Below are 15,766 nucleotides of genomic sequence, written 5' to 3' on the forward strand. Positions count from 1 at the left end.
CTGGCCTCCAGTACTGTAAGAGAATAAATTTCCATTGTTTCAAGACACCAGTCCGTGATAATTTATTATGGCAGCCCTAGGGAAATAATACAGAGAAAATAAAAATGCCACATAACATACAATCCCAAGGCAGTGGCTTAAAACAATAACAATCGTCTATTTTGTTCACGAATTTGGGCATTGTCTAAGTTTAGCTAGGCATTTCTCACTCAGGATCTCTCAGATGGTTATAACCAGAAGCTGGCTAGAGCTGGGGCCATCTTGAAGGCGTCTTCCCTCATATGTCTGACACCCAGACTGGCAAGACTCAGACAGCTGAGGGCTGGAGCTGAAGCCCCTTGACCATCTCTTTCTCCCTTTATATGGTCCCCACATGATCTCTGTGCATGGCAGCTGCATTTTACTGTAGAAGCTGTCACAAAGATATGCTCAGCCACAAGAGAAGAGAAGGTAGACTTTGCCTCCTGATGGGTGCATAAGAGAATTTGCAGACAGTACCACTGACTCAATCCAGGGGAGATGGTGAAGTTCACCCCTCAGAGCTGTCTTGCTTTGTGGGGCAAAGAAGCTGCAATATTTATATCCCTGTAACCATCACTCATCCACCCAGTTATGGGCTGCCTAGGGAAAACAAACATTCTCAGATCCTTCCAATTCTCCATGAGAGCAGGAAACAGGATTCTAACAGCTTGAAGAGGTAAGCGTCGGAACAGTGTAGGCGATGGCTGTTCGGCATGAAAGCACCTGGAGGAAGCAGTGTGCAGACGCACTGTACTGGATTCCAGGGCATGTTGGCAGAGCTCTGATATTAGCTGGTACATAGTAGAAACTCCATGAGGAAATGTAACAAATACATAATGCTGGTGCCATTTCACGGGACTGGGGAAAGTCAGGGTTATGCAAATAAATGGCACTGGTAAAATCTGTGATTCCTCTAGGAAAAAATATGTATAAGGCACATACTTCTTATCCTACAAAAATATAATTTCCAGAGTAATTAGAGAGCTGACTATAAACAACAAACTGATGCATGTATGGGAGGAAAACATACATGTAGTAAAAATGGTCTTTCTGAACAAGATACAAACCAGAGGTAATAAAGGAACAGACAGACACATTACATAAAATTTAAAATGTAGGTATGACGGAAGACAACATAAACAACTAGACAGAAACTGGGCAAAAAATAATTGTCACATATGAAATAGGAAAACACATGATATTCAGAATGTAGAAAGAGCTCCTATAAATCCATAAAAAAATGAAAAGTAATCAATAGAAAAATGAGCAAAGAATATGAATTGGTGATTCACAGGACTACTGATACAAATAAACATATAAAAAGTTGCTAAACCCTATGATTAACCAGCAGTATGGAAAATAAAACTCAGTAAGGTATCATTTTATCTCCATTAAGTTGGCAAAAACTTTCAAAAGATTGACTATATTCTTCATGGGCTAGACTGTGGCTACACCTTCAAACATTTTAAATTGGTTGAGCCATTCTGGAGAAAAGTATGGCAGTATTTGTCAACATTAAGAATATGCATATTCTTTGACCAAAATTTCACTTTGAGGAAGCTCATCAGAAATGCTCCGACATGCACAGAAAGGAATACACACATAGTTGTTTACTGCAGCATTGTTTGTAATAGGGGAAAAGTGGAAAAAACCTAAGTGTCCACCAGTACGAAAATGTTTAAATAAAATGGAGCAAGAAATATAACAAGTTATTTCAAGAAATATTATTCTTCAGCCATTAAAAATACAAGATTTATAGACAAAAATCTACAAGAAAAAAATAATAGAAAAAAGCAACTTGTAGAACAATGGTGTCCCTATGATCCCAGATGCACTTAAGAAATCCAATGCAAGAAAGTGTGTGTGTACATCATGTTAGTATATAGCTATTGCGAACAATAAAAGGGGCTATACACTAAACCTGACAAGCTGTGGGGTGGGGTGGGCGGTGCATGACAGGCTTTACAAGTTCGGTGACTGAAAGTAACCACACAGGATAATATGAACATAAAAAATTCCTAACTAATCATGTCATGGTGAGTAGTCAAGTCAGGCCTGTAGCTTTCTTGATAAAGGTTAATCTTTACCTTAACTGAGCCTGTCTGCTGTCTTTGTGCATCTAGGATAACACACTTCTGAAATGTCAGAGTGATTTTCTTTTCCAGACCCCTGGAAGGCACAACTCCCAGCACAAACCACAGAACCCCACCTTGTTATCTCCGAATACCACCTCTATTTATTGTTAATGTTAAATTAACTCCCCTGCACCCACCAATGTAAAAGACATGTGTATCTTTCCATTTTACTTTTCATCCAATCTCAAGATTTTGCCGCTTTGCTTTTTCCCACCCCCTTAATCTACCACCAATGGATTTCATGTAACCCTTCTTAGGTTTTCTCCTTTGATTCTAATGTATAAAATAAGCTGCAAAACTGCCATTCTTCGGAGCATTTTCTCAATCTGAGTGATTTCTTCCAGGCATGGCCTCAAAATTTTGGCTCAAATACTCTTATAAAACTTTTCTATAGGTTGGACGTTGCTTTGTCTGACACTATGAAGACACTAGATGATTCCACAGCTACCTGCTATATGACTTAATACCTGCAAAGCCTTAGTCCATGCATGACACACAGTAAGCGCTATATGAGTTGGCTATTTTTATTTATATTTCTGCATTTTTTAATGATAATACATTCTGGGATTTTTACTTAATGTAACTTAAAAGAATATATTTTCAATTACATTAATAACACTCCCTGCTCCCAAATGCATTTAGAGGGCAAAGGACATTTATTTAATCCCTCCACCCCGAGAGCACAGCACAGGGCCTGGCAAATACTGGCCTTGTGGGAACGCTTGTCGAAGGAACTAGCCTGCTGTTTCCCACCCCTCCCCGCCCCCTTGCGAGACCCAAACTCCAGACCCCACCCATCAGAGCCCCAGGCCTTCCCCTTCCCGCGCAGCCCGGTGCGCAAGCGCGAGGAGGCGGGGCCCAGCGCTCGGCCACCCCGCCCCGCAGGCGCGAAAACGTCTTTGGGCCGCGCCGCGCTCTGTTTGACGTACCTGTAACCCGCCTTCCGGAAGGAAGCCGGAGCGGCTGAGCATGGCGACTGCCGCGGAGCAGTGGGTGCTGGTGGAGATGGTACAGGCGCTCTACGAGGTGAGCTCGGTGGCCCGAGCAGCCCACGACCACACCTGGCCGTGGGGAGGTGGCACTGCTCGTGGGGGTTGTGGCCACACACCTGGGCGGGGTTGGCTCGGTCACGCCCGGACTCTCGGCGTCCGTCGCTGGAAGGGCTCGCGGGTGCACACCGTCTCCGCCGCGGAATGCAGGGAGGGACCGGCGGGAGCTGGAACTAAGGGGCTCGGTTTGGCGGTCGCGGAGCCTGCTCTGGGTCCTGTCCCGGCGTAGGGAAGGAACACGTGGGAGGGGACACGGGAGAGAGGCTGGTTCTCAAAATCCAGGGTTGGGACTGATGGTGAAACGGGGTGGTGAAAGTGGAAGCTCTCATATGTGGGGAGGTCAGGTCCTTGGAAGTGCGGAGCAGGTCGTAGGGGGAAGAATTGTGATAAGTTGGAGTTAGTTTTTATCGGGGCGCGGGGTTAGAAAGGAGGGCGAATGATTTAGGGTTCAGGAATATCATTTTGTCATTCTTCCACATATATCCCATTCTCTATCTTGTAAATAGACAACTATTTTAGTAGATCGTTAAAGGAAGAGTAAAGAGTTTTTGGAAAGGCTAGCTATTTCCCGTACGTTAGGTAATGTGAAATCAAAATGTCAGTTCTTAGAGAATGTTCGTGCACTTGACTAGTGTTTACTGAGCTTTGCCGCGCTGTCCAATGGAACTTTCTGTGTGAACGTTCTCTATTACTCTATTAATTCATCCGTGGTAGATGGGGTTGGGGAAGGTTATGAAGCTATGAAATGTTTGTTACAGTCATTTTCCACCAGTACAAATTTAAATTATCTGAAGGATCTGATAGTTGTTGGTATTGTTCGACATGTTGGGATTCTGTGACAGCTTTTATTTTAAAGATTTTTTTTCTAAAGAGGTTTTGAAGCTGCAGTATTAGAGATTTTTCATATGTAGAAGAAATTGCCTATTATTAGAAATGGGGGCAGGAATGAGAAGATGAAATGAGATTTCTCTTTTCATGAGAAATGAAAAGAGCTTTGAAAGCAAATTTTAAGTAATACATTAAAGGTCACGGGAGGCTGTATTTGTAGGTGCATTAAATTTTATGTGCAGGTTTTGGAAGTGTTCATTTCATTTCTTGTTTTATTTTTGGCTCACCCTTAGGCTCCTGCTTACCATCTTATCTTGGAAGGAATTCTAATACTCTGGATAATCAGACTTCTTTTCTCTAAAACTTACAAATTACAAGAACGATCTGATCTTACAGCCAAGGTAAGAAATTAAATCTGTTATTCGGTGTATGATTATAGTTGCTACATATTTCCAAAAATAACTTGTGGTGGCTCAACTATATGCTAAAATATTTTCTGTAATGTAAGGAAATCAAGGAGAATGACGTAGCAGGGTAGACAAAATACAGGGAAGCCGGGGCTACCCAGTGAACTGCCATGCTATGGGCCTCTCTGCTCTGCTGGGGGCAGACAGCACTCTCACGAATAGATGATGTAAGGGAAGCATGGGCAGCTACTGGTTTTGAATGTACGTGTGCAGGATTACATGAGTTGCTCGCGAAAGCGCCACTGTTTCTGAAGCCTGCATGAACGTTTTTCCCTATGGTCTTCATAAAGGAAACTTGGAGTTGGAAAGACTCCTCCTCTTCCCACCTCCCCACAGCAAATTGACTTTTGGTGTGTGCCGGATGGTAAGAGACCCAACTCAAGCCCCAACTAGGTGAACCTTAGGAAGCAGAAGTGTCTAGAGGACCTGTGGCACTGACCACTTGCAGTCCATTGGTATAAGGGACTGGGGGCTTGGGGAGAGATGCTTACCCGTGTCACTCAGGTAGGAGCACCAGGTGACTGTGCTCGGTATTGGAGGAGAAGAGCAGTTCTGCAGTGTAGTTTCTGTCACTTGGACTGTTGTGCCAGAATGCTTAGGGAGGCAAGGACTCTCAGAGATTTTTCCCACAAAAATCTCTAGAACTTTTGGTTTACTTAGTGCAGCAGAGACGAAGCACTGGACTTTTCTTGACTTCCCAGAGCATTCCCAGGAGAAGATACCACAGCAGTGTGTGCGTGCCTCCCTGGTTGCCGCTGTCCTGGTCGTTCGTATTGATCACGAAGTGGTCAGGCACTGTCTCCTAGGGAACATGCAGGTAAAGCATGGCAGCCTGGTAAAGCAGAATAGAGGTGTCTCATTGCATGATTTCCTATAACCTTTTACATGCCAGTGGATATTTGGACCTCTGTTTGAAGGAATACCCTCAACTTGACCACAGATCTCTCCCTCCCTTTATGATTGCTTTGTGGGATTCACGCGCCAGGGCACACGCTTTTGATCACACTGCGGTAAGACCGGACCCTCCAGCCAGAAATCCTGCTATACTTTTTTCCCTTGATATTTACGGACCCCTTATGAATGACTAGGTGGCCATGAAAGAGATTTCTAACCCAACTTTTTAAAGGGGTTGATTTAATCCAAATATTCTTAGTTTTAGTTAAACATATCAGTCTACACATACATCCATTTTTTAAAGAGATACATAAACATAATTTTAGAATATCCTCAGAGGGCAAACTTATAACAAAATTTAGTGATCGTTGACATCTTACCCTAACAGCAGTGGAAGAAAAGAGCTGAGTGTTGTAAGTGAGAAATGCCCTTGTCAGCTTGCTAGATCTGCAGTCCTTGAACCAGGGCACCTTGAGTGGATTCTAACACGTGTCTGCACAGTAGCCAGTGGACAATGTGCATAACGTGCTCCAGGCTTGTTGGGATTCAGTTCTCTTCCATTGGGTCATTAGCAGGAACAGATGAGGGACTTATTGGTCGATTTGTAGGGCCAGCATTTTTGAGTGCCAGAACATCAGGGAATGTGCTTTTGGTCCTGCCCTGGAGTTGCCTATTGGGAGAAAAATGCTCAAAAGCGTTTAACGGAAGTATGAGACTAGAACTATTGAGAGAGGGTCTGTCTGTGAGGCAAGAATTGCTGTGGCCGTCTTATTACTTTAGGTTCCTGTTCACCCAGACTACATTTTCATAATTACCTTTTTTCTAACTCGAGAAAGGAGAAGAAACTCAACATAGTCAAAATACTTAAAATGCATGAAGTAACAGGTAAAAGGAATAAAGTAGCTTTTTATGAGAAATTTGCAAACAAAATCCCGTTATAATACTTACGAGAGTTTTTTTCTGTGTTTCAGCTACACCTGCATCCCTGCAGCTGGCTTGTAGAAACAATGCTTTGTGGTCTGGTTGATCCCTGCCCATGACAGTCACCTGTATAAACGCTTTGGGTGTGACTCTGTATTGTCTTGGAAGAGAGGCTGAGCTGACTTAGCAGAAATCGTGCTTCTCACCTTTGTGCTGCAGACTTTCTTTTTGTTTTACAATCACTATAAGTTACACTTCATACTTCCCATGGTGAAAAATCCTGAGCATAAAAATAAAATTTTCTTAAATTTTCTAGTCATTTGCAAAACTACATGGAAAAGAGCCTTTAGCCTGTGATACGAGGTGAGGAGGTTAAAGTGCTCAAATTTCAGAAGTGATTCTGTTTCATTTCTAGCCACAATAGCTGTACCTGTTTCTAGTGGTGTGTTCATGAGGATGTTTCCTTTACAGCAAACAACATAGATACTACTGGAGTGGCTGTCTAGTGATGAGCATTGTGCTGTATTTTAACACTTTTTCTCTTGTAGGAAAAGGAAGAATTGATTGAAGAGTGGCAACCAGAACCTCTTGTTCCTCCTATCACAAAAGACCATCCTGCTCTCAACTACAACATTGTTTCAGGGTAAATCTGTTTCCTACTGGAAGGACTTGTGTTTGGTTTCTTGTAGGTAAACGTGACAAAGTATACAGTGGTTTATATGAAATAAAACATTTATTTTAACTGAAATAAAACATGTAGATTTTCTCCAGATCAGAAACTAACTGCTTTAGTTCCCAATATAAAACTTCCTTTTAGGTATGGTATGGGCATTTTTTGTAGTCTGCAATTTGGACATTACAGCTTGTGCCTTTTTTCTAGGAAAAAAAAATCTTTTTCAAACTAATACGTGCACATGATAATATATCAAATGCTCAGATGCACTGAAAATGAAAAGCAACGCTCCTGCTTTTTCCCACCTGGTTTTGTTCCTGATTTTAGATATGTTGGAGGTTACCTTCATAATTAGACATTAATAGTATCCTTACACTGCTCTTTCTTGGCTGATTAATGATAGACAACACCTGTTGACTCTCACAATATGAATTAGGAGACTCTGGCTCACTTACGCTACCTCACTTCTTACTTCCAATGTCTGTTTTTATTTTTAGTTCTTCTGTTGTTTTTCTTTGCTTTATTGTATGTACTTTTTAAAATTAAACTTTTTAAAAATATAGAAAATATCAGACATGTTTCTATCACCCATCCAGAATTAACAGGCATTAACATTTTGCTGTCTTTACTTGAAATCTACTTTTTTTTGGCTAGAATTTTTTTTTTTTTTTAATTAGTTTCACGTGTTTCAGCTTGCTTATCTCCGTTTCACTTAGTTCTTTTTCTGGAGCTTTGTTCTATTTTTTCATTTGGGACATGTTTCTTTGTCTCCCTATTCTGGCTGTCTCCCTTTGTTTGTTTCTATGTCTTAGGTAGGGCTGCTATGTCTCCTGGGCTTAGTAGAGTGGCCTTATGTAGTAGGTGTGCTGTGGGGCTAAGTGGTGCAGTCGTCCTGGTCACTTGAGCCACATACTCCAGGTGTGTCTCTAGTGTGGGTTGTGTGTGCCCTCTTGTTGAGCCTTGGTTGATAATTGCACATCAATGGGAGGGACTGACCTTTGGGCTCACTGGTTGTGAGGCCTGGTCTTGGCTGCATTGGAAGAGTTGTGCAGGGCTGACCCTACAGAGCAGGATCTGCCTCAGCAGGACGCTGGTGCCTGCCCAATCCGCTCCTTGGGTGTGTTGTGCTTACAGGCAGCTGGGTAATGTTCCACCTTGTTTTGAGGCTGGCCACTGGGGGCACCAGCCCCAGGACTACCTTGGAGGGGATCCCTTGTAGGTCTACTTCAGCCACAGCCCGTGCCTCACCTGGGGCCACCAAGCAGGAGCCGGAAAGAAATCTGCAGATGGCTGCCACCCTGCTGTACTTGGCACGAACCAAGGCTGGCTGCCATTTGTGTTGGCTTAGGGCTGCTCAGCCACACAAGCCAGATGCTGCTTGTCTGGGTTCCGGAACCTTTGAGAGACCCTAGGAGAGTGCAGCTTGAGCCAAGGCCTGCGGTCTGCACGAAAAAGCCACTGGAAGAGGCCTGGGTGTGCCCAAAAGTCGGGCAGGGCCAGGTTTCAAATTGCCAGGGTGTGGGGAAAGACCTGCGGAAACTCAGATATGGCGGCCACCTGCGTCCACACCCCAGGAAAGGGGAGGGCTCAACAAAGAAACAATGGCCACTGCTAGCTCCCCCGTCCTGGAAAAAGCCGCCTTTCCAGCCCCAGTCCCAAGCCAGATAACTCAGTTCCCCACCACATGTCCCTGCCGCTTCTCTAGCTGCTGCCCCAGCGCTAGAGCTCAGAACGAGTGATTCCGTTGGTGGGTTAGTCTGCCGTACAGTCCCTTTAAGCTCTCAGTCTCACTCAGTCACAATCTCCGCTGGTTTTCAGAACTACAATTTATGGGGATTTCTCTCCCCGGCACTGGAAACCTGGGCTGGGGTGGAACTGGGACCGCTCACTCCTGTGAGGGATTGGGGGATCCGCACAGCCGAAATAGCCTTCCCGATCGTTAATGGTCGCGGGGTGAGACCAGCCCGTTACGCGTCTCTGCCCCTCCTAACAGTCTGGAGGTGGTTTTGTCTGTGTGTCCTTAGTTGAAAGGCTTCAGTTCGGCTTGATTTTAGGCGATTCTCAATGGTTGTTTTGGAAATCAGTTGTAATTTTGATGTGGTGGTGAGAGAAGTTAAACACAGCATTTCATTTACCTACTGCACCATCTCCGTTGTCTAGCTACTTGAGATCTATTTTTTATAAAGAAATAAAACATTGCAAATGTTGCTAAAGAAACCTCTTCCCATCTGTTGCTTACTGTTGCCTCCCACACAAGATAACCACTATCTTAAAGTTGGTGGGTGTTTTTCCTTTGCTTATGTTTATACTTTACCACATATTCCTGTTGTCATGAAAATATGTACTACTTTGTTTAAAAATGTGATGCAGAATATTCCTGAGTGTGTCCATCTGCTTCTGATTTAATCTAAGAGAGGCTTGTATTCTTCACTTTCATGGATTTCTTTGGTCTTAAAAAATTCTACATGTTCTGAAATCAAAGTTACCAATCTTAATCTTGTGGAAGAAATGCTTTCCTACCCTAAAGGTCCAATTGTCTGTTTTCCATTGAATGGTCAGTTGTCCCAGCATTATTAGTTGAACAGTCCATTTTTTGCCTACTGATTAGAAATGCCCCTTCTTTTGTGTACCAAGTTCCCTTATAAAGGGTGTGTTTCTGGCTTTGTGTCCATTCCTTCAGTGTATTTGTGTGTCCCCGTGCCAGACCTCACTCCTATAAAGACCACAGCATAAGAATTGGCCTTGGCAAGAGTGAGGCCTTCACTCCCCTTTCTCCAGAATTGTGTGGGCTACTCTGGACTCTGTGTTTCACTGTGAGTTTGGGTTTAGTTGATCAGATTTGACCAAAAAAATGGGTTTGGGTTTATGACTATAGCAGTACACTGAATTTATGGATTAATGTGGAGAGAATTGGAATCTTGCTAATACTGAATTTCATCCCCATGTACCTGGTGTGTCACTCGTATTCGTAGCTCTTTTATGTCCTTCGGTAAAGTTATATGGTTTTCTTCATAAAGACTTACCGTATCTTTTTTGCTTCTTTTATTTTGAAATAATTGTAGGTTCACATGCAGGTGGGTTCACAGTAATAAGAAATAATACAAAGAGATCCCATCAGTTTCCCCCAGTGGTAACATCTTGGGTAACTGCCATACAATGTCACAACCAGGAAACTGACATTGTGTATCGTGTAATAGGTTCATGCCTAGGTTCCAGGGAGTTTTCATTTCTGTCGTGAAAAGTGTCTTTCTTCTTGATCCTCTGTTACTGCACTGATGCGTCCCATGCAGTGTTGAATAGGAGTGGTAACCAGCTCAGTGTCCTATGCCTGATGGCTTTTAAGAGGTAACCTATATCAAGTTAAGGGCCTTCCTTTCTCTTCCTAGTTTGCTAAGGGAACTTTCTGTTTTTTAAATCAGAATGTTAAAATGTATTCAATACTTTTTCTGTATCTATTGATATGATCATGACTTTTCTCCTCTAATCAGTTACTATATCCTGGTACATTTTTTAAATTTGTTACGCATACACATAAATTTTTATGAGAGAAACTGCAGTCCATCATGCCATCCTTCTTCACCTCAGATTCCTACTAGAAGCAATTGTTTTATATTTCTTTTGCTTTTTTTCCTGGTATATGCCTCTCTTTCTAAGGAACTTGCTTATGCTGTGATTTCTTGATTTCTTGATTTCATTCCCAGCTTTAACTATTCATCAACTGTGGGAGATAAAGACTGGCTCTCTGAAACACGTGCTCACTTGCTGTCTCCAGGCCCCTCGTAGCCCTCCCTTGCCTCTGTGTGGACTAGAGAAGCTGCCTGTCCTAAGCCAGCACACAGCCTGGGGGCCTGGGGCCGGGTGTGGCTCCTGCACGCCAGCCGGACACCAGCTCCGCAGGCACACAGCCCTCCCTGCCCTTCCCCGGTCTCCCTGCAAGGCTGAGACTGACTGCATCACGGGCCTCAGGTTACTTAGTGCTGACATTTTTATGGCCACGTTAACAGCCTTCATTCGTTAAGGTTAGCATCCGTTTTTTCAGTATGCAGAACATTTTACTTACATTTTCTCTCTTGTTTTCCTTGGAGTTAATCATTTCTGGGTGTCCACTTGCTTGCTTGGTTTCGCCTAATTCATCCTGGTATCTTCCTCCAGGGGTGTAAATCTCCATTCAGAGTGTTCAAACACAGGAATTACCTCTTGGGTTCCATTTCATTTTTCTTGCTGGAACCCTTGTCGTCCTGCTCCAGTGCTCACTGTTGCTGTATAGAGCCGCTGCCCAGGGTGGCCCGGGGGTCCCCGCCTCAGCACTAGCCCACGGATTCCCTTGGTCTCAGCACTGTGTTGGCAATGGCCTCTACCTTGGCTTACTCAGTAGCGCACAGGTGGACTTCTGGGGAAGGCCTGTGGAAGGTAAATTTTTTGAAACCTTAACACATCTTTAAATTGTTTTTTATTTTACTCTTTTACACTAGTGAGTGTTTTATCTGTTTTTTTATTGCTGTATTAGATTCCTTCTCAATGCTGGTGATCCTTAGCATCTTTTTTTTAATATGCAGAATATTTTCATTGTAATAAACAGCATTATGTAAATAGTATGCAAAAACCATGATGTTTTGTTGCTATTAATAAATTTAGAGTTACTTTTCAATTTATGCAATTCCTCTACATTCAATACTGAGATGATACAAAAGTTAAGTGCATTCACTTAACTTGGGTAGATTTTTATTCTTTAAGTAACAGCCTTATTGAGATATAATCTACATACAATAAAATTCACCCTTTTAAGGTATATAATTAAGTGGGTTTTAGTATATTCACAGCGTTGTGCAACCCTTGCCACCATGTAATCCCAGAATATTTTCATCACCCCCAAAAGAAATCGCACGCCCTTCAGCAGTCACTCCCCAGCCCCCCATTCTCCAGTCCCTGGCAGCCACTAATCTACTTTCTCTATGGATTTGCCTATTCTGGACATTTCATGTAAAAGGAATCATACAACATGTGGCCTTTTGTGTCTGCCTTCTACCTCTTAGCATCATATTTTCAAGGTTCATCCATGTTGTAGCGTATATCAGTGCTTCTTTCATTTTTATGGCTGAATAATACTCTGTAAAGATCTCATTTTGTTTACACATTCATTAGTTGATGGGCATATGGGTTGTTATCACTTGGGAATACATGACAAAAGAAAAAAATGCATACATACATCACTCTCCTGAGTACTAGTATACACACGTTTTTATTTCTCTTGAGTATGCACCTAAGAGTGGAGTTGTTAAGTCATACAGTAACTCATTTTGAGGAAGCACCAAACTGTTTTCCAAACTGGCTGAATCAGTTACATGCCACTGGCAATGTATGAGAGTTCTAATTTCTCCACGTCCTGGCCGACACTTACTTTTTTATTATAGCCATCCTAGTGGGTAGGAAGTGGTACCTCATTGTGGTTCTGATTTGCAGTTCCCAAATGGTTAATGTTGAACATCTTTTCATGTGCTTATTGGCCATTTACTTATCTTCTTTGGAGAATTGTCTACTTAAGTCATTTGCTCATTATTTAATTGGTTTATTTGTCTTTTTATCATTGAGTTGTAAGAGCTCTTTATATATTTTGGATACTAGGCCCTTGTCAAATATATGACTTGTAAATATTTTCTCCCATTCTGTGGGTGTACTTTGTAGGTGTTGTTCTCAGTGTACTTTGAAGCACAAGTGTTTTTAATTTTAATGAAGTCCAATTTATCTACTTTTTCTTTTGTTGCTTACGCTTTTGTGTTAGATCTAAAAATCTTTGCCTCGCCCAAGATAATGAAGAGTTACTCCTTTGTTTTCTTTTAAGAGTTTATAGGTTTTGCTCTTAAATTTAGGCCTGTGATTCATTTTGAGTTAATTTTTATAATGGTTTGAGATAGGGATTTATCTTCATCCTTTTACATGTGTATACCCAGTTGTCTCTGCACCATTTGTTGAAATGACTGACATTTCCCTGTTGAATTGTCTTGGCTCTCTGTTGAAAATCAGTTGACCATAAATGTTGGATTGTCCATCTATTTCTAAGAATGAGACACTGAGGTGCTAACTGGAAGCCCTGACTGGACCCCTGACAGGTAGTGGTTGGCATCACTCCAGGGTAACTAGCAAGGACCTCTCCATTTATTTGAGGGAATCCCAAACTCAGTATTTTCTGTTCTTCTTCTCTTGACTTTGAGTTTCACAGAAAAAGAATCCTCGAGTGTGCTGGGGGCAGGGAGGAAGGGTGTAAACTTGGTTTCCAGCTTTATGGGAGTTGGCCTGGAGGAAGAGAGCTCATTGTCCCATTTTATGTTACATAGATGTATACTTTATTTCTATTTTCAGAGTACACCCATCCCCTCACTGGTCCTTGCCACTTTCTGTTCATCCTCATCCCTTCCAGAGAGTAAATTTCCCGCTTTTCTGCAGGGCTGAAGGGGACCCAAAGGAATGACTGCTTCGTATCAAATTTTTCCAAGCCATCGTCCTGTAGTATAGTCCTCCCCACCTGTCCCCCTCTGTCAGAGGGAGCCGTGCCCCCAGCTTGGGGGCATTTTTGGGTTTGCTGCATTGCTTTTCACTGCCAGCCAATGTTCAGCTTTCTCTTTGATCTCTTCGACTTACCAAATACAGCTTGTCAGTTTGCTTTCCAGTTCCCAACATTTTGTTACTGTCATCTGCTTCTGTGTCCTGGTCTTGGTCAGTTAGATCTTTAGACTCTCTAGGCATTTTCGTGAGGTATCAGACGGGACCAGAGGTTGAAATGGGTTTGTTTTGTTCATTCTGTCTTATATACCAGAAGTCACTGATAGGTTTTTCTGTTAACAAATAATCCTTTCATTCCTAGAATAAACCCTATTTAAGCATGGCTATTTGGTTAGTTTTTATACATTACAGGATTTATTTCGCTAATTTTGAGGATTTTTAACATCCATGTTGAAGAATGAGTTTAGTCTCTTCTTTTTCTTTTCTGTGTTGGTCCAGTTTTGATATCAAAGATATATTAGTCTTACAGTTTATGAGCAACAGTATGTATTTCCTTGTGTTGTTTGATCTTTTGAGCATAGATTTTTAATCAAGAGTTCGTGTCTTCAGTGAGTTTGTAAAGCTTATTCAGGTTTCCTTCTTGAGTAAGCTGTGCTTACCATTGTTTAGTCATTTCTTATGTTTTCAAATGTATTGGCCTGAGTAGTTTCTAGGATTTTCCTGGTCATGCATATGTAAAATATGTACATACAACTTTATTTACAGGTGTATATAATGACACATTTTGAGGCTTGTGTCTCCTTCTTAGTCAGATTCTCTAGAGGTTTGTGTTCTGGTTTAGTTGAGTCTCTGTGGTTTATTTTCTCCATTTTTAGCCTTTCTTGGTGATACAGGCATTAACCCCCCCCCCTCCCCCCGGCCCAGCTCCACTCTTGCCAGCACCACGTAAGGTGCTGCTGTTAACTTTGTCTTTGGTATCTTCATTGAACCAAAATTCTTAATTTTAACTTGGTCAGATTCATCCATTGGCCTCATGGTTTGTGTGTTTTTGAAACTTGTTTCAGATGTCATTTCCTATTCCAAGGTCACAAAGACATTCTTCTCCATTCTATTATCTTTTAGGTTTTTAGTACATCTAGAATTCACCTTCGTACGTGGTTATGCAGCTTTCCTTTTCCATAGAGAAAGATCTCTGTGTAGCTCGTAGGGCAACTGCCATCATTGGCCAGGCGTTGACTGTACACAGTTCTCTCGAGTGCTGGGTTCTCTTCTTGGTCTAGTTTTTCTCCCACCAGGGCCAAACCTGATGTTGACAGGGGTCTGTGATACTTGTTTCTTTCTGGTCAAGCAGCATCCTTCCTGTTTCTGATTCACTTAGCCAGTCATGGACCTTTGTTCATCCATATAATTACTGACTCTGATTGTGAGGTTGGGTTTCTGATTGGGAAGGGTTTTATTTTCCCTCTTTCTAGTCCTCTGAGGACTTGATTCTGGAGATGACTTTCTAGATGGGTTTTATTTGTTTCTGCGAAGTGACTCAGAAGGACCTTAAGACCCAGGATTCCTGGGTCAGGAGCCTGCGTGGGGCCCAGGTGTGAGCCATCTGTTTCTCACCGGAATCTGTTTTCCTTCCCTGTTCCAAGTGCTGGACAGAAATCACATCCCTGCTTCCCTGTGTCATGCTGCTGCTTTTCTGTGGTCAGGGGCTTTGGGTGTGTCTCTTCTTTTTTTTTTCCCTAAGGAGGATGCAGCTCACAGTGGTCCATGAGGGGATCGAACTGGCAGCCTGCGTGCTATTAGCACCACGCTCTATTTAACCAACTGAGCTAATTCTTGTGTCTATTCTTGATGGTTAGATTTCTCTCTGTGTTACAGGTTTTGTAGAATGGACTTGACTTTCATAGCAGCAACCGTTACTACAGACTTGTCTCCATAGGTGTTTTGTTTTTACATCTTTTTTTTGAGGGCCAGAACCTCCACACCAGGGAGCACTTGGGAAACTTAGAGAAGCCCTGAGAAGCAGAAAACTAAATGACACGATGGATTCACAGTCACAGTGGGTGATTTGAAAGAAAAGAAGCCCTTGAAGCCATAGGGTAGAAGGAAGAAAATATTTAAAGAACACCTCTTGTGGGCCAGGCACTTTTATAATGACAATTACCTTGAGCTAAAGGTTCTTTCCCAGCTTCATAGATGAAGAAATTGAGGCTCACGGAGGCCAGGTAACATCCTCACATCTCTGAAGCCATCAGTAGCCGTAAGGTAGACGGGATTTGTCTG

At 42.5% G+C, this 15,766-nt stretch overlaps 1 protein-coding gene across 3 annotated transcripts in view; it reads left to right on the forward strand.

The window, feature by feature from the left end:
• Window positions 1-3,028: 3,028 nt before the first annotated feature.
• SPTLC1 (serine palmitoyltransferase long chain base subunit 1) overlaps window positions 3,029-15,766 on the forward strand; it is a 52,767-nt gene continuing 40,029 nt past the window's right edge. The window contains exons 1-3 of one of the 3 annotated variants that reach the window (XM_033123668.1): window positions 3,029-3,182; window positions 4,327-4,434; window positions 6,864-6,958. In XM_033123668.1, the coding sequence (XP_032979559.1) occupies window positions 3,126-3,182; window positions 4,327-4,434; window positions 6,864-6,958 (260 nt within the window). In that variant the 5' untranslated portion in view covers window positions 3,029-3,125. Of the gene's footprint in view, window positions 3,183-3,339; window positions 3,469-4,326; window positions 4,435-6,863; window positions 6,959-15,766 lie in introns of those variants that run through there. The other 2 variants (XM_033123672.1, XM_033123670.1) reach the window with 2 other exon arrangements.

The sequence above is a fragment of the Rhinolophus ferrumequinum genome, chromosome 12, assembly GCF_004115265.2.
Source record: "Rhinolophus ferrumequinum isolate MPI-CBG mRhiFer1 chromosome 12, mRhiFer1_v1.p, whole genome shotgun sequence".
Classification (NCBI taxonomy): Eukaryota; Metazoa; Chordata; class Mammalia; order Chiroptera; family Rhinolophidae; genus Rhinolophus; species Rhinolophus ferrumequinum.